Source organism: Salminus brasiliensis, chromosome 5 (genome assembly GCF_030463535.1).
Source record: "Salminus brasiliensis chromosome 5, fSalBra1.hap2, whole genome shotgun sequence".
NCBI lineage: Eukaryota > Metazoa > Chordata > Actinopteri > Characiformes > Bryconidae > Salminus > Salminus brasiliensis.
Window position 1 is genome coordinate 1,733,648 of NC_132882.1, and position 19,266 is coordinate 1,752,913.

General features: G+C 42.2%; 1 protein-coding gene across 3 annotated transcripts in view; it reads left to right on the forward strand.

The window, feature by feature from the left end:
- Positions 1–4,463: 4,463 nt before the first annotated feature.
- Positions 4,464–19,266, forward strand: part of LOC140555870 (uncharacterized) — a 41,481-nt gene continuing 26,678 nt past the window's right edge. For all 3 annotated transcript variants that reach the window (XM_072679202.1, XM_072679200.1, XM_072679203.1), the window contains exons 1-5: positions 4,464–4,642; positions 6,407–6,523; positions 8,978–9,034; positions 9,602–9,670; positions 10,450–10,539. In XM_072679202.1, the coding sequence (XP_072535303.1) occupies positions 4,541–4,642; positions 6,407–6,523; positions 8,978–9,034; positions 9,602–9,670; positions 10,450–10,539 (435 nt within the window). In that variant the 5' untranslated portion in view covers positions 4,464–4,540. The remainder of the gene's footprint in view (positions 4,643–6,406; positions 6,524–8,977; positions 9,035–9,601; positions 9,671–10,449; positions 10,540–19,266) is intronic.

Below are 19,266 nucleotides of genomic sequence, written 5' to 3' on the forward strand. Positions count from 1 at the left end.
TAAACCCAGTATTAAAAACCAGTATACACACACAGACCAGTAAAACCTGAGTATACTGGGAGTAAACACTCACACACACACACAAACCCAGTATTAAAAACCAGTATACACACACAGACCAGTAAAACCTGAGTATACTGGGAGTAAAAACACACACACACAAACCCAGTATTAAAAACCAGTATACACACACAGACCAGTAAAACCTGAGTATACTGGAGTAAAACACTCACACACACACAAACCCAGTATTAAAAACCAGTATACACACACAGACCAGTAAAACCTGAGTATACTGGGAGTAAACACTCACACACACACCCCACACACACACACACACAAATGTGTGTACTGGGAGTATACTGGCAGTGTCCTCGGAAGTATACACACACCCAAATGATTGGACTGTGCAGGCCGACTGCATCAGCTGGACATACCGGTGTAAATGCACTGGAAAGCCTGGCTGGATCAGAATTTTCATTATTATTATTTATATTATTATTATTGTTTATATTGTTGTCGGTTCTCGTTACATTATTTTAATTAAAACATTAAAAACACTTTATTTACTAAAAATCATTAAAACTCTTTTATTATATTCCTATTTATTTCCAGTTGCTCTGCAGGTTCAGAAGTTACTTGTTTTTGACAGAAATGATTAAACTACAGTGAAACTGAAGAAAGATCAGACTCCTAATATTTAGACTTTCTTCATTAAACTTCTTTTATTAAAATCTTTAAAATCCACAGACGGTCGTGAAACTGTCGGGTTTGACTTTGACTGTGTTTGACAGCACGCTGAGTTCCTCTGCCACATTAGCACAGTGCAGCGTGGGGTAACGCAGTTTCCTGCTGCCTCCATGCCATCTGCCCCTACCATCCTGAGCCATCCTGGCACCTGCCTCCGTCTCTGCTGCCCTTATGGGCTCTAGTCTCTAGGCTTCAGCTCCATCTAGTGGCCACTGTGCAGCACTGCTCTGCTGTTTAGTTCCACAGCAACAGTCGGAGTAAACCCAATGATGGAGGGGCGTTTGTGATCTGACTGATTTACCCATAATTCTGTTGGTGTCTTTGCTGCCTTTCTCTCTCCGTCAATTTCGTGTGTGTCTGTACCTCTCTCTCTCTCTCTCCTCTCTCTCTCTCCTCTCTGTAGCTCATGCTCTCTCGTCCCGTCTCTGTGTCTCGCTCTGCTCTGTTTCATTGGTTTCTTCTCTCTTTCAGGCGCTCCTCTGAAACTCCGCCCTCCTGCCCTCTGCCACGCCCTGCCACGCCCACTGACTCCTCTGCTTGCTCTCATTCCAAATGCTGGGATCGCTCTCTCTCTCACACACACACACACACACACACACACACACACACACAGGCAGACAAACTGCTGCTCATTGCTGCTGTTCCTGGGTTCCTGAGTGCTTCCCACCATCCTTCCATCTGCTGCCTTCTCTTGTCTACACACACACACACACACACACACACACAGGTATTAGGTATTCTTATCTGTATACAATGCGAAAGCACGCTGCTGATGGTACAGTGCAGCCACACACTCATGCTTCCACTGCAATGTATTTATAATGCATTGGATTCAATCCCTCAAACCAGCTCTACTACATTGGGTTCAATGTGCAGCTTTAATGCAGTGGATTCAATCCCTCAAACCAGCTTTAATGCATTGGATTCAATCCCTCAAACCTAATGCAGTGGGTTCAGTCCCTCAAACCAGCTCTAATGCAGTGGGTTCAATCCCTCAAACCAGCTCTAATGCGCTGGGTTCAATCCCTCAAACCAGCTCTAATGCAGTGTGTTCAATCCCTCAAACCAGCTCTAATGCAGTGTGTTCAATCCCTCAAACCAGCTTTAATGCATTGGATTCAATCCCTCAAACCTAATGCAGTGGGTTCAGTCCCTCAAACCAGCTCTAATGCAGTGGATTCAATCCCTCAAACCAGCTCTAATGCAGTGGGTTCAATCCCTCAAACCAGCTCTAATGCAGTGGGTTCAATCCCTCAAACCAGCTCTAATGCAGTGGGTTCAATCCCTCAAACCAGCTCTAATGCGCTGGGTTCAATCCCTCAAACCAGCTTTAATGCGCTGGGTTCAATCCCTCAAACCAGCTCTAATGCGCTGGGTTCAATCCCTCAAACCAGCTTTAATGCAGTGGGTTCAATCCCTCAAACCAGCTCTAATGCGCTGGGTTCAGTCCCTCAAACCAGCTCTAATGCGCTGGGTTCAGTCCCTCAAACCAGCTCTAATGCGCTGGGTTCAGTCCCTCAAACCAGCTCTAATGCGCTGGGTTCAGTCCCTCAAACCAGCTTTAATGCAGTGGGTTCAGTCCCTCAAACCAGCTCTAATGCAGTGGGTTCAATCCCTCAAACCAGCTCTAATGCGCTGGGTTCAATCCCTCAAACCAGCTCTAATGCGCTGGGTTCAATCCCTCAAACCAGCTCTAATGCAGTGGGTTCAGTCCCTCAAACCAGCTTTAATGCAGTGGATTCAATCCCTCAAACCAGCTCTAATGCGCTGGGTTCAATCCCTCAAACCAGCTCTAATGCGCTGGGTTCAATCCCTCAAACCAGCTCTAATGCAGTGGGTTCAATCCCTCAAACCAGCTCTAATGCGCTGGGTTCAGTCCCTCAAACCAGCTGTAATGCAGTGGGTTCAGTCCCTCAAACCAGCTGTAATGCAGTGGGTTCAGTCCCTCAAACCAGCTCTAATGCAGTGGGTTCAGTCCCCTCAAACCAGCTCTAATGGGCTGGGTTCAATCCCTCAAACCAGCTTTAATGCAGTGGGTTCAATCCCTCAAACCAGCTCTAATGCGCTGGGTTCAGTCCCTCAAACCAGATTTAATGCAGTGGGTTCAATCCCTCAAAACCAGCTCTAATGCAGTGGGTTCAGTCCCTCAAACCAGCTCTAATGCAGTGGGTTCAATCCCTCAAACCAGCTTTAATGCAGTGGGTTCAATCCCTCAAACCAGCTTTAATGCAGTGGGTTCAATCCCTCAAACCAGCTTTAATGCAGTGGGTTCAATCCCTCAAACCAGCTTTAATGCAGTGGGTTCAATCCCTCAAACCAGCTTTAATGCAGTGGGTTCAATCCCTCAAACCAGCTTTAATGCAGTGGGTTCAATCCCTCAAACCAGCTTTAATGCAGTGGATTCAATCCCTCAAACCAGCTCTAATGCAGTGGGTTCAATCCCTCAAACCAGCTTTAATGCGCTGGGTTCAATCCCTCAAACCAGCTCTAATGCAGTGGGTTCAATCCCTCAAACCAGCTCTAATGCAGTGGGTTCAGTCCCTCAAACCAGCTTTAATGCATTGGATTCAATCCCTCAAACCAGCTCTAATGCAGTGGGTTCAATCCCTCAAACCAGCTTTAATGCGCTGGGTTCAATCCCTCAAACCAGCTTTAATGCAGTGGATTCAATCCCTCAAACCAGCTTTAATGCAGTGGATTCAATCCCTCAAACCAGCTCTAATGCATTGGATTCAATCCCTCAAACCAGCTTTAATGCAGTGGGTTCAATCCCTCAAACCAGCTTTAATGCAGTGGGTTCAATCCCTCAAACCAGCTTTAATGCAGTGGGTTCAATCCCTCAAACCAGCTTTAATGCATTGGATTCAATCCTCAAACCAGCTTTAATGCATTGGATTCAATCCCTCAACCAGCTCTAATGCAGTGGGTTCAATCCCTCAAACCAGCTCTAATGCAGTGGGTTCAATCCCTCAAACCAGCTCTAATGCGCTGGGTTCAGTCCCTCAAACCAGCTTTAATGCGCTGGGTTCAATCCCTCAAACCAGCTGTAATGCAGTGGGTTCAATCCCTCAAACCAGCTGTAATGCATTGAACGTAGCCGCAATGCATTTCTTTTTACTTCAGCCATGATGTTTTGGGTTTGTTCCCTCAGTTTAACCAGTACGTATTTGGTTGAATACTTGACGCCACCATGTACTTAATTTAGTCCCTTTGGTTTGGTTTTGGTCCTTTATTTGAACTGTATATATCATGTTTTTTTATTTATATAAATAAAACCAATACTATAATCCAATACTGGATGAAGGATTAGTTGAACCGTATCATTTTGGGTTTAGTCCCTAGTTGAACTGTACTGTATTTGATTTAGTACTGAGTAGTGATCAGTACAGGATGAGTGTATTTAGGTCCTCAGGTTAAACCTCAGCTCATGCCTCTCATACAGTTTTACAAATGTCGACCCGGGACACTGGTGCTGATACTGATCAGGTTCACCCAGTTATACCTCACTGTGTGCTCCTGACGTCCGCACCTGCAGCTGATGATCAGGAGCACTGCACTCTGATGTCTGATTCTGGGTTTTAACCTGTACTGTTTTTTATCGAGTCTAAAAATCAGTTATCAGATCAGAATCTCTGCTTTTAGGTTATTTCAGATGGTCGTAGGTGTCTGAGGTGTGTGTGTGTGTGTGTGTGTGTGTGTGTGTGTGTGTGTGTGTGTGTGTGTATGGGCCAGGCGTTCTCAGGTGATTGAGCGGTTCGAGACGCAGCAGTCAGCAGATGGCCTGGAACACATGGACACAACATGCTCTTCGTCGGAGCTCTCCTCTTCCTCCACTAAAGCCACCAATGAGAGAACGGGACGCAGCGAGAGGCGACTCCCCGCCCACAAACAGGTACCAGGTTATCAACAGTTAACGAGACCAGGCTCTTTATACTGTTAAGCCTCATTAATGCAAATTTTACACTCAAATCAAAAAAATATTTATATTTATAATGCAATTATATATAATAATAATAATAATTACAAAGTAATAAAAAGTAAGGTATTATAATATCAATAATATAATAAAGTATTAATAGTGTCATGTTAAAGCGTATTGCATTGTTTGGTACAATGGTATTACGTGAATGTTCAAGACCCAGAATTATATATATATAATTTATATAAATTATTGGCAATTAGCAAGACACACTCAATAAAGGAGTACCTCTGCTTTCTGGCTGATGTTTTGATCACTTTTGAATGTTGGTGGTGCTTTCACACTCGTGGTGGCATGAGACGCACTCTACAACCCACACAAGTGGCTCAGGTAGTGCAGCTCATCCAGGATGGCACATCAGTGCAAGCTGTGGCAAGAAGGTTTGCTGTGTCTGTCAGTGTAGTGTCCAGAGGCTGGAGGCTCTACCAGGAGACAGGCCAGTACACCAGGAGACATGGAGGAGGCCGTAGGAGGGCAGCAACCCAGCAGCAGGACCGCTACCTCCGCCTTTGTGCAAGGAGAAACAGGAGGTGCACTGCCAGAGCCCTGCAAAATGACCTCCAGCAGGCCACAAATGTGCATGTGTCTGCACAAACGGTTAGAAACCGACTCCATGAGGATGGTATGAGGGCCCGACGTCCACAGATGGGGGTTGTGCTCACAGCCCAACACCGTGCAGGACGCTTGGCATTTGCCAGAGAACACCAGGATTGGTAAATTCACCACTGGCGCCCTGTGCTCTTCACAGATGAAAGCAGGTTCACACTTAGCACATGTGACAGACGTGACCGAGTCTGGAGACGCCGTGGGAGAGCGATCTGCTGCCTGCAACATCCTTCAGCATGACCGGTCTGCAGTGGGTCAGTAATGGTGTGGGCTGGCATTTCTTTGGAGGGCCGCACAGCCCTCCATGTGCTCGCCAGAGGTAGCCTGACTGCCATTAGGTACCGAGATGAGATCCTCAGACCCCTTGTGAGACCATATGCTGGTGCGGTTGGCCCTGGGTTCCTCCTAATGCAGGACAATGCTAGACCTCATGTGGCTGGAGTGTGTCAGCAGTTCCTGCAAGATGAAGGCATTAAAGCTATGGACTGTCCCGCCTGTTCCCCAGAGCTGAATCCGATTGAGCACATCTGGGACATCATGAGTGATGATGAATAACTTTGCCACAGTGCCTCTGTGATTAAAGTTCTGGATTATTGATCTCAGGATTATGGGTTAAATACCCAGGTTCTCCAAGCTGCCACTGTTGGGCCCTTGAGCGAGGCCCTTCTTAACCCTCTCTGCTCCAGGGCTAACCCAACAGGTTCACTGTGTAAACTGTGATAATACACTGACCATTACAAGGCATTTAAGATCTGGTACTAGATAGATACGAGAAGAGAACCGCAGTCAGTGACTCTGAACATGGCCTCTATAGCGCTGGAGCTACGGGGCTAATGTTGCAAGTAACAAGTGATGGACGCTCGTGTACACCAGTTAGCGTGGTGCTAATCATCACACACTCTCTGGAGGTGCTCAGTTATCTCTCATAGACTTGATTATGAGGGTTCTAGAACATCTAGATCATCCATGGACTGGAGCTGCTTCAGGTTGGTATAGATATAGTATGTCCTACACCCCTTGGTTGACCATGTATTATGTTTCTGTGTGTGTGTGTGTTTGTGTGTGGTGCAGGATCTGTCGCTGGATGCCAGTACAGCTCGATCAGTGCCGGACATCTCCGGGACGACGCTGGCCAGTTACCGGAGGGCGAAGAGTCTGGACCGCAGAGTGACCGAGTCATCCATGACGGTCAGCGAGCTTAGCTGTTTACCCTACACTCATAAACAGAGCAGTGCCCTACAGAACCTTTCAGAACCTTAAAGAACCTTGGACGGTTCTTTAAAGAAACTGTGTTTAGGATTAGGGTTTGGGTTCAGGGTAAGGTCGGGATTAGGGTTTGGGTTCAGGGTAAGGTCGGGATTAGGGTTTGGGTTCAGGGTAAGGTCGGGATTAGGGTTTGGGTTCAGGGTTGAGAAGGGTTGGGTTTAGGTCTCAATTTAATCAACTCTTAGAGCTGAAACACACCTGCAGTAAAAATGGGTGTGGCTAAACCTGATATAGGTTTAATGATATGGTCTCTGTAAGGTCTGAAGTGGTGTGTGTGTGTGTGTGTGTGTGTGTCATGCTGCAGTAAGTCATTAGAACTGTTAACATCCCTACTTAAGCCCAGCAGCGGTGTGTGTGTGTCAAGGGGGGTTAACACTTCTGATTGGAATGGGTTTAGAATAGTACCCTGGGTATTTCCTGTGTGTGTGTGTGTGTGTGTGTGTGTGTGTGAGAGAGAGAGAGAGTGTGGGCAGCTGCCAATGTGGGCATACCCCCCCCCACTCCCTCCCCTGATATAAATAGCATGAGCGAGCTTCTGAAAGCTGAAACATATATACACAGACCCTCTCTCTCTTCACACACACACTCTCACACACACACACTCTCACACACACACACTCTCACACACACACACACTCCTGCTGAACGCAATTCATAAGCAGTCATACAGAGGAAACACTCGGGGCAAGATGTGTGTGAAGAGGAGCGCACAGATGAAGCTCAATAAGAATAAGGTACTCTGAGGCTACAGCTAGGTTCCACCTCCGCTGTGTAACGTGTGTGTGTGTGTGTGTGTGTGTGTGTGTGTGTGTGTGTGTGTGTGTGGAGTTTGTTTGGACAGAACCAGTACCACAGCAGAAATGGGCAGTGTGCAGACGGACGGAGGGAGGGTGTTCATGTGGTTCTGTGGTGTTTAGGTCTCGGTTCTAGCTTGATACCTCTCTTACAGTGTAGCTCAGTGAGCTTCAGTCAGGGGACTGTTCCACACTCTGGTTCTGAAGAACCTCAGCTTAGATGATCCTTGATAGAACCCACACACACACACACACACACACACACACATTTATTATAGTGTGTAATTAGAATTGTGATGAATTGAGCAGCGTTTAAGGTTGAATAGGATGTGGATAATCAGCTTTAGCAGTAAAATCTGTGGTTGTTGGTGTTATTAAGATCAGCAGATAGTGTGAATTAATATTCATTCTAGCCAAACGTTTTATAGTTTTTCATATTTCCCATAATTCTGTACAAGCTGAGCTTATCCTGAGTTGGGTTCTGATCTCACAGTCTTACAGTGGAGGTGAAGGGAAGCAGGAATCAGTCGCCATGACTACAACACAGATACATCCCATAATTTTGTCTCCTCTCCAAACACACCAGTGCAGCTACAACACGAGTCTCCTGAGTTTTATATGGAATGATGATGATGATGATGATGAGATGATGAAGATGAGGGTAAAATAGTGAATAGAGAATCTCACCTAATCCAGTTTTCTTTAGGGACTACTTTCTGTAGCTGCACTACACCCTGCAGCATGTATCCCTCCACCATTTTAATGATCTGGTTCTAAAAGCAGGTTCTAGAGCCGAGCTCTTCTCAGAACTCTGGTAGAACAGTGTCTCAGGCATCAGGCAGCGTCTTCATCACCATTAGGAGAAGAACTTTCTGTGAGTGAGCTTTTATTAGAGCTTCAGACGTCTGCTTCCCTTCACCTCCACTGTAGAACCACAGCTCTGACTGGGGGAGCTTATCTAGAACCTCCACTGTAGAACCACAGCTCTGGACCGGGGGAGGTTATCTAGAACCTCCACTGTAGAACTCCAGCTCTGACTGGGGGAGCTTATCTAGAACCCAGCGTTTTACACCAAACCCACCTTGATGTAACTGTTTAGTTATGCAGAATTTAGAGGAATTGGTGGATTGTATCATATAACCCCTGCAGGATTCAGAGGGTGTTCAGCCGTGTTCTGGGTGAAGGCAGTGCAGTGTGTTACAGCTGTGTGTGTGAGACTGGATTACTGGTTCTGATTACTGGTTCTGATACGTGGATGCTATTCTAAGATCTGTGATGGACTTTTGGAGGTTCTTCGGTTTGAAACTGAGGAGGAACCTCTTAAGGTGCTTTGGGGAACCTTCAAGAAATGTTTTTTTTTTTTTTTAAGTAAAAGGTTTCTCAAAGCACCTTAAGAGGTTCCTTCACAGTTTGAACTGAAGAACCTCCAAAAGTGCCTCAAGAATCTTACTAGGATAATAGTGCAGTGGAGTCTAGCCTGGCCAGCTGAGCATCAGCAGCGTCTGGCTAACTGCTAACTTCTCCTGGCTGTCACCACACTGGTTAGCCTTTAGCTAATGAGTTCCTCCTCACTCTCTTCCAGCCTGACCTGCTGAACTTTAAGAAAGGATGGATGACCAAGCTGTATGAAGATGGCCTGGTGAGTCAGTGTGTATATGAGGAAGCTCAGGCTCCCTCCCCCCTCTTCCTCTTATAGTCCGGGTTTATGGGTAGTTATGTTAGAAGCTCCAGATCATCTTCTAGAGTTTAACAGAAGCTTCGAACACCTCTAACACCTCCCTCCCTCTCCCTCTCTCTCTCCCTCTCTCTCTCTCTCCCTCTCTGTCTCCCTCTCTGTCTCTCTCTGTCTCCCTCTCTCTCTCTCTCTCTCTCTCTCTCCCTCTCTGTCTCCCTCTCTGTCTCTCTCTCTGTCTCTCTCTCTCTCTCCCTCTCTCTCTCCCTCCCTCTCTGTCTCTCTCTGTCTCCCTCTCTCTGTCTCTCTCTCTCTCTGTCTCCTTCTCTCTGTCTCTCTCTCTCTCTGTCTCCCTCTCTCTGTCTCTCCCTCTCTGACTCTCTCTTCCTCTCTCTTCCTCTCTCTCTCTGTCTCTCTCTCTCTCTGTCTCTCTCTCTCTCTCTCTCTCTCTCTGTCTCTCTCTCTGTCTCTCTCTCTCTCTCTCTCTCTCTGTCTCTCTCTCTGTCTCTCTCTCTGTCTCTCTCTCTCTCTCAGTGGAAGAAACATTGGTTTGTTTTGACTGATCAGAGTCTGAGATACTACAGAGACTCCATCGCTGAGGAGGTTAGTCTGTCTGTCTGTCTGTCTGTCTGTCTGTTGGACCAATAGAAATTCTGCAAAATGACTTTAAATTGAAGGTTAAGAAGATTGTTTCCTCTCCTCTGAAGTTGCCAGTTTGGATATACAAGGTTTTTTTGACCGCGGCGATATCCAGAACTGTGTAGAGTATCCTAAAGCAGTCCTGCAGTAAAAGCAACAAAGAACCACACATCAGCTAACATCAGTGTTGCTATAGCAACGCCATCCTGTTTTGCTATAGTAACATTATCTGTCCGTATTCAGACAGATATCTGTCCAGATTCCTCCTGAAGGCTACTATGGCCGTGTGTGTTCATGGTGAGTGTGTGTGATGACTGAGGTGAAAAAGTCCCAGAATTCACTCCTATAGTATCTGAATTTCCTCTTGGTGGCGTAATAGAGCACTGTTTAGAAGCAGATCAGCTTCAGCTCACAGTGAGAACTAGCCAGGCTAAAGTACAGCTTCCAAACATGGTGGAGGTAGTTTCACACACTGCTACTGTAACTAAGACCCCCAAAGTAAACAATGAGAGACAATCAGAGTGTTGAAAAGTGTCGAAATGTGAGTTTGCTGTGTTTCTGTATCAACATCAGTCTGACGATGTAGACGAGTCTTTTAATGAGCTGTTAAACGAGTTGTTCGGCGTTCTGGGAGAACCAGTTGATGATCTCTGATTATTATTATTATTGATTATCTATAATAACAGTACCTGTCCACCTTTATCTGCTCCTTTAACTGTCCCACACTGTTGTACGTCTCCCAGGCTGCAGATCTTGATGGAGAGATCGACCTGTCCACTTGTTATGATGTCACTGAGTACCCAGTGCAGAGGAACTATGGCTTCCAGATTCATGTAAGTGCTGCTGCTCTCAATTAATCAATCCATCAGCCAATCAATCAATCAGCATTTATTGGCAAACAGACTTCAGCAGTGATCTGCAGTGTGTAATAGAAAGTAATACAAAGGAAATGTCACCTAAAAATCATGATATTAGTGGAATACTGCCCTCTCCTCACTCTGGAAAAAGGTACAGTACTGGAAAAAGGTTCTGACTCCTCAATAGTGGAACCAATAGTAGCACCACGCTTCATCCACAGCGGACAGGTCATACTGTTAAGTATTAATTAATTAATTAATTAATAATTTACAGAGTGAAGTTCAGTTTATTCAAAATTTTAAGGCATTTGTTTTGAATTATAAAAGATTGTTTGTTTTTCTGTTTTTTTTTGTTCTTGACATTTTTTTTTACTTTAAATACTATAAAATGATGAGGGAATAAACATAACCCAAGTTACCAACCAGGACAGTAACTAGGTCTGCTTAATTTAGTGATGACTGTGATAAAGGCTGTGTGTAAAGGTTTAGTGATGGTGATAAAGGCTGTGTGTAAAGGTTTAGTGATGATGGTGATAAAGGCTGTGTGTAAAGGTTTAGTGATGATGATAAAGGCTGTGTGTAAAGGTTTAGTGATGATGGTGATAAAGACTGTGTAAAGGTTTAGTGATGATGGTGATAAAGTCTGTGTGTAAAGGTTTAGTGATGATGGTGATAAAGGCTGTGTGTAAAGGTTTAGTGGTGATGATAAAGGCTGTGTGTAAAGGTTTAGTGATGATGATAAAGGCTGTGTGTAAAGGTTTACTGATGATGGTGATAAAGGCTGTGTGTAAAGGTTTAGTGGTGATGATAAAGGCTGTGTGTAAAGGTTTAGTGATGATGATAAAGGCTGTGTGTAAAGGTTTAGTGATGGTGATAAAGGCTGTGTGTAAAGGTTTAGTGATGATAAAGGCTGTGTGTAAAGGTTTAGTGATGGTGATAAAGGCTGTGTGTAAAGGTTTAGTGATGGTGATAAAGGCTGTGTGTAAAGGTTTAGTGATGATGATAAAGGCTGTGTGTAAAGGTTTAGTGATGATGGTGATAAAGACTGTGTAAAGGTTTAGTGATGATGGTGATAAAGTCTGTGTGTAAAGGTTTAGTGATGATGGTGATAAAGGCTGTGTGTAAAGGTTTAGTGGTGATGATAAAGGCTGTGTGTAAAGGTTTAGTGATGATGATAAAGGCTGTGTGTAAAGGTTTACTGATGATGGTGATAAAGGCTGTGTGTAAAGGTTTAGTGGTGATGATAAAGGCTGTGTGTAAAGGTTTAGTGATGATGGTGATAAAGACTGTGTAAAGGTTTAGTGATGATGGTGATAAAGACTGTGTGTAAAGGTTTAGTGATGATGGTGATAAAGGCTGTGTGTAAAGGTTTAGTGATTGTGATAAAGGCTGTGTGTAAAGGTTTAGTGATGGTGATAAAGGCTGTGTGTAAAGGTTTAGTGATGGTGATAAAGGCTGTGTGTAAAGGTTTAGTGATGATGATAAAGGCTGTGTGTAAAGGTTTAGTGATGATGATAAAGGCTGTGTGTAAAGGTTTAGTGATGATGGTGATAAAGACTGTGTAAAGGTTTAGTGATGATGGTGATAAAGACTGTGTGTAAAGGTTTAGTGATGATGGTGATAAAGGCTGTGTGTAAAGGTTTAGTGATGATGATAAAGGCTGTGTGTAAAGGTTTAGTGATGATTGTGATAAAGGCTGTGTGTAAAGGTTTAGTGATGATGGTGATAAAGACTGTGTGTAAAGGTTTAGTGATGGTGATAAAGGCTCTGTGTAAAGGTTTAGTGATGGTGATAAAGGCTGTGTGTAAAGGTTTAGTGATGATAAAGGCTGTGTGTAAAGGTTTAGTGATGATAAAGGCTGTGTGTAAAGGTTTAGTGATGGTGATAAAGGCTGTGTGTAAAGGTTTAGTGATGGTGATAAAGGTTGTGTGTAAAGGTTTAGTGATGATGATAAAGGCTGTGTGTAAAGGTTTAGTGATGATTGTGATAAAGGCTGTGTGTAAAGGTTTAGTGATGATGATAAAGGCTGTGTGTAAAGGTTTAGTGATGATAAAGGCTGTGTGTAAAGGTTTAGTGACAGTGATAAAGGCTGTGTGTAAAGGTTTAGTGATGGTGATAAAGGCTGTGTGTAAAGGTTTAGTGATGATAAAGGCTGTGTGTAAAGGTTTAGTGATGGTGATAAAGGCTGTGTGTAAAGGTTTAGTGATGATGGTGATAAAGGCTGTGTGTAAAGGTTTAGTGATGATAAAGGCTGTGTGTAAAGGTTGAGTGATGATAAAGGCTGTGTGTAAAGGTTTAGTGACAGTGATAAAGGCTGTGTGTAAAGGTTTAGTGATGGTGATAAAGGCTGTGTGTAAAGGTTTAGTGATGATAAAGGCTGTGTGTAAAGGTTTAGTGACAGTGATAAAGGCTGTGTGTAAAGGTTTAGTGATGGTGATAAAGGCTGTGTGTAAAGGTTTAGTGATGATGATAAAGGCTGTGTGTAAAGGTTTAGTGATTGTGATAAAGGCTGTGTGTAAAGGTTTAGTGATGATTGTGATAAAGGCTGTGTGTAAAGGTTTAGTGATGATGGTGATAAAGACTGTGTGTAAAGGTTTAGTGATGGTGATAAAGGCTCTGTGTAAAGGTTTAGTGATGGTGATAAAGGCTGTGTGTAAAGGTTTAGTGATGGTGATAAAGGCTGTGTGTAAAGGTTTAGTGATGATAAAGGCTGTGTGTAAAGGTTTAGTGATGATAAAGGCTGTGTGTAAAGGTTTAGTGATGGTGATAAAGGCTGTGTGTAAAGGTTTAGTGATGGTGATAAAGGCTGTGTGTAAAGGTTTAGTGATGATAAAGGCTGTGTGTAAAGGTTTAGTGATGATGATAAAGGCTGTGTGTAAAGGTTTAGTGATGGTGATAAAGGCTGTGTGTAAAGGTTTAGTGATGATTGTGATAAAGGCTGTGTGTAAAGGTTTAGTGATGATTGTGATAAAGGCTGTGTAAAGGTTTAGTGATGATTGTGATAAAGGCTGTGTGTGATGTGATAAAGGTTTAGTGATGATGATAAAGGCTGTGTGTAAAGGTTTAGTGATGATAAAGGCTGTGTGTAAAGGTTTAGTGATGGTGATAAAGGCTGTGTGTAAAGGTTTAGTGATGGTGATAAAGGCTGTGTGTAAAGGTTTAGTGATGATTGTGATAAAGGCTGTGTGTAAAGGTTTAGTGATGATTGTGATAAAGGCTGTGTGTAAAGGTTTAGTGATGATGGTGATAAAGACTGTGTGTAAAGGTTTAGTGATGGTGATAAAGGCTGTGTGTAAAGGTTTAGTGATGGTGATAAAGGCTGTGTGTAAAGGTTTAGTGATGATAAAGACTGTGTGTAAAGGTTTAGTGATGGTGATAAAGGCTGTGTGTAAAGGTTTAGTGATGATGATAATGGCTGTGTGTAAAGGTTTAGTGATGGTGATAAAGGCTGTGTGTAAAGGTTTAGTGATGGTGATAAAGGCTGTGTGTAAAGGTTTAGTGATGGTGATAAAGGCTGTGTGTAAAGGTTTAGTGATGATGATAAAGGCTGTGTGTAAAGGTTTAGTGATGGTGATAAAGGCTGTGTGTAAAGGTTTAGTGATGATTGTGATAAAGGCTGTGTGTAAAGGTTTAGTGATGATGGTGATAGACTGTGTGTAAAGGTTTAGTGATGATGGTGATAAAGACTGTGTGTAAAGGTTTAGTGATGGTGATAAAGGCTGTGTGTAAAGGTTTAGTGATGGTGATAAAGGCTGTGTGTAAAGGTTTAGTGATGGTGATAAAGGCTGTGTGTAAAGGTTTAGTGATAATAAAGGCTGTGTGTAAAGGTTTAGTGATGATGATAAAGGCTGTGTGTAAATGTTTAGTGATGATGATAAAGGCTGTGTGTAAAGGTTTAGTGATGGTGATAAAGGCTGTGTGTAAAGGTTTAGTGATGGTGATAAAGGCTGTGTGTAAAGGTTTAGTGATGGTGATAAAGGCTGTGTGTAAAGGTTTAGTGATGATGATAAAGGCTGTGTGTAAAGGTTTAGTGATGATGGTGATAAAGGCTGTGTGTAAAGGTTTAGTGATGATGATAAAGGCTGTGTGTAAAGGTTTAGTGATGATTGTGATAAAGGCTGTGTGTAAAGGTTTAGTGATGATGGTGATAAAGACTGTGTGTAAAGGTTTAGTGATGGTGATAAAGGCTCTGTGTAAAGGTTTAGTGATGGTGATAAAGGCTGTGTGTAAAGGTTTAGTGATGATAAAGGCTGTGTGTAAAGGTTTAGTGATGATAAAGGCTGTGTGTAAAGGTTTAGTGATGGTGATAAAGGCTGTGTGTAAAGGTTTAGTGATGGTGATAAAGGTTGTGTGTAAAGGTTTAGTGATGATGATAAAGGCTGTGTGTAAAGGTTTAGTGATGATTGTGATAAAGGCTGTGTGTAAAGGTTTAGTGATGATGATAAAGGCTGTGTGTAAAGGTTTAGTGATGATAAAGGCTGTGTGTAAAGGTTTAGTGACAGTGATAAAGGCTGTGTGTAAAGGTTTAGTGATGGTGATAAAGGCTGTGTGTAAAGGTTTAGTGATGATAAAGGCTGTGTGTAAAGGTTTAGTGATGGTGATAAAGGCTGTGTGTAAAGGTTTAGTGATGATGGTGATAAAGGCTGTGTGTAAAGGTTTAGTGATGATAAAGGCTGTGTGTAAAGGTTGAGTGATGATGATAAAGGCTGTGTGTAAAGGTTTAGTGATTGTGATAAAGGCTGTGTGTAAAGGTTTAGTGATGATTGTGATAAAGGCTGTGTGTAAAGGTTTAGTGATGATGGTGATAAAGACTGTGTGTAAAGGTTTAGTGATGGTGATAAAGGCTCTGTGTAAAGGTTTAGTGATGGTGATAAAGGCTGTGTGTAAAGGTTTAGTGATGGTGATAAAGGCTGTGTGTAAAGGTTTAGTGATGATAAAGGCTGTGTGTAAAGGTTTAGTGATGATAAAGGCTGTGTGTAAAGGTTTAGTGATGGTGATAAAGGCTGTGTGTAAAGGTTTAGTGATGATAAAGGCTGTGTGTAAAGGTTTAGTGATGATAAAGGCTGTGTGTAAAGGTTTAGTGATGATGATAAAGGCTGTGTGTAAAGGTTTAGTGATGGTGATAAAGGCTGTGTGTAAAGGTTTAGTGATGATGATAAAGGCTGTGTGTAAAGGTTTAGTGATGATTGTGATAAAGGCTGTGTAAAGGTTTAGTGATGATTGTGATAAAGGCTGTGTGTGATGTGATAAAGGTTTAGTGATGATGATAAAGGCTGTGTGTAAAGGTTTAGTGATGATAAAGGCTGTGTGTAAAGGTTTAGTGATGGTGATAAAGGCTGTGTGTAAAGGTTTAGTGATGGTGATAAAGGCTGTGTGTAAAGGTTTAGTGATGATTGTGATAAAGGCTGTGTGTAAAGGTTTAGTGATGATTGTGATAAAGGCTGTGTGTAAAGGTTTAGTGATGATGGTGATAAAGACTGTGTGTAAAGGTTTAGTGATGATGGTGATAAAGACTGTGTGTAAAGGTTTAGTGATGGTGATAAAGGCTGTGTGTAAAGGTTTAGTGATGGTGATAAAGGCTGTGTGTAAAGGTTTAGTGATGATAAAGACTGTGTGTAAAGGTTTAGTGATGGTGATAAAGGCTGTGTGTAAAGGTTTAGTGATGATGATAATGGCTGTGTGTAAAGGTTTAGTGATGGTGATAAAGGCTGTGTGTAAAGGTTTAGTGATGGTGATAAAGGCTGTGTGTAAAGGTTTAGTGATGGTGATAAAGGCTGTGTGTAAAGGTTTAGTGATGATGATAAAGGCTGTGTGTAAAGGTTTAGTGATGGTGATAAAGGCTGTGTGTAAAGGTTTAGTGATGATTGTGATAAAGGCTGTGTGTAAAGGTTTAGTGATGATGGTGATAGACTGTGTGTAAAGGTTTAGTGATGATGGTGATAAAGACTGTGTGTAAAGGTTTAGTGATGGTGATAAAGGCTGTGTGTAAAGGTTTAGTGATGGTGATAAAGGCTGTGTGTAGAGGTTTAGTGATGGTGATAAAGGCTGTGTGTAAAGGTTTAGTGATAATAAAGGCTGTGTGTAAAGGTTTAGTGATGATGATAAAGGCTGTGTGTAAATGTTTAGTGATGATGATAAAGGCTGTGTGTAAAGGTTTAGTGATGGTGATAAAGGCTGTGTGTAAAGGTTTAGTGATGTGATAAAGGCTGTGTGTAAAGGTTTAGTGATGGTGATAAAGGCTGTGTGTAAAGGTTTAGTGATGATGATAAAGGCTGTGTGTAAAGGTTTAGTGATGATTGTGATAAAGGCTGTGTGTAAAGGTTTAGTGATGATTGTGATAAAGGCTGTGTGTAAAGGTTTAGTGATGGTGATAAAGGCTGTGTGTAATGGTTTAGTGATGATGATAAAGGCTGTGTGTAAAGGTTTAGTGATGGTGATAAAGGCTGTGTGTAAAGGTTTAGTGATGATTGTGATAAAGGCTGTGTGTAAAGGTTTAGTGATGATGGTGATAGACTGTGTGTAAAGGTTTAGTGATGATGGTGATAAAGACTGTGTGTAAAGGTTTAGTGATGGTGATAAAGGTTGTGTGTAAAGGTTTAGTGATGGTGATAAAGGCTGTGTGTAAAGGTTTAGTGATGGTGATAAAGGCTGTGTGTAAAGGTTTAGTGATGGTGATAAAGGCTGTGTGTAAAGGTTTAGTGATGGTGATAAAGGCTGTGTGTAAAGGTTTAGTGATGATGATAAAGGCTGTGTGTAAAGGTTTAGTGATGATGGTGATAAAGGCTGTGTGTAAAGGCTGTGTGTAAAGATTTAGTGATGGTGATAAAGGCTGTGTGTAAAGGTTTAGTGATGATTGTGATAAAGGCTGTGTGTAAAGGTTTAGTGATGGTGATAAAGGCTGTGTGTAAAGGTTTAGTGATGATGGTGATAAAGGCTGTGTGTAAAGGTTTAGTGATGGTGATAAAGGCTGTGTGTAAAGGTTTAGTGATGATGGTGATAAAGGCTGTGTGTAAAGGCTGTGTGTAAAGGTTTAGTGATGGTGATAAAGGCTGTGTGTAAAGGTTTAGTGATGGTGATAAAGGCTGTGTGTAAAGGTTTAGTGATGATGGTGATAAAGGCTGTGTGTAAAGGGTTAGTGATGATGATAAAGGCTGTGTGTAAAGGTTTAGTGATGGTGATAAAGGCTGTGTGTAAAGGTTTAGTGATGATGATAAAGGCTGTGTGTAAAGGTTTAGTGATGGTGATAAAGGCTGTGTGTAAAGGTTTAGTGATGATGATAAAGGCTGTGTGTAAAGGTTTAGTGATGGTGATAAAGGCTGTGTGTAAAGGTTTAGTGATGGTGATAAAGGCTGTGTGTAAAGGTTTAGTGATGATGATAAAGGCTGTGTGTAAAGGTTTAGTGATGGTGATAAAGGCTGTGTGTAAAGGTTTAGTGATGATGGTGATAAAGGCTGTGTGTAAAGGTTTAGTGATGATGATGATGATAAAGGCTGTGTGTAAAGGTTTAGTGATGATGATGATGATAAAGGCTGTGTGTAAAGGTTTAGTGATGATGATGATAAAGACTGTGTGTAAAGGTTTAGTGATGATGATAAAGGCTGTGTGTAAAGGTTTAGTGATGATTGTGATAAAGGCTGTGTGTAAAGGTTTAGTGATGGTGATAAAGGCTGTGTGTAAAGGTTGAGTGATGATGGTGATAAAGGCTGTGTGTAAAGGTTTAGTGATGATGGTGATAAAGGCTGTGTGTAAAGGTTTAGTGATGATGATAAAGGCTGTGTGTAAAGGTTTAGTGATGATAAAGGCTGTGTGTAAAGGTTTAGTGATGGTGATAAAGGCTGTGTGTAAAGGTTTAGTGATGGTGATAAAGGCTGTGTGTAAAGGTTTATTGATGGTGATAAAGGCTGTGTGTAAAGGTTTAGTGATGATAAAGGCTGTGTGTAAAGGTTTAGTGATGGTGATAAAGGCTGTGTGTAAAGGTTTAGTGATGGTGATAAAGGCTGTGTGTAAAGGTTTAGTGATGATGATGATGATAAAGGCTGTGTGTAAAGGTTTAGTGATGATGATGATTATAAAGGCTGTGTGTAAAGGTTTAGTGATGATGATGATGATAGAGGATGTGTGTAAAGGTTTAGTGATGATGATGATAAAGACTGTGTGTAAAGGTTTAGTGATGGTGATAAAGGCTGTGTGTAAAGGTTTAGTGATGATGATAAAGGCTGTGTGTAAAGGTTTAGTGATGATGATAAAGGCTGTGTGTAAAGGTTTAGTGATGGTGATAAAGGCTGTGTGTAAAGGTTTAGTGATGATGGTGATAAAGGCTGTGTGTAAAGGTTTAGTGATGATGATGATGATAAAGGCTGTGTGTAAAGGTTTAGTGATGATGATGATGATAAAGGCTGTGTGTAAAGGTTTAGTGATGATTGTGATAAAGGCTGTGTGTAAAGGTTTAGTGATGATTGTGATAAAGGCTGTGTGTAAAGGTTTAGTGATGATGGTGATAAAGGCTGTGTGTAAAGGTTTAGTGATGATGGTGATAAAGGCTGTGTGTAAAGGTTTAGTGATGGTGATAAAGGCTGTGTGTAAAGGTTTAGTGAGGTGATAAAGGCTGTGTGTAAAGGTTTAGTGATGGTGATAAAGGCTGTGTGTAAAGGTTTAATGATGATGGTGATAAAGGCTGTGTGTAAAGGTTTAGTGATGATGATG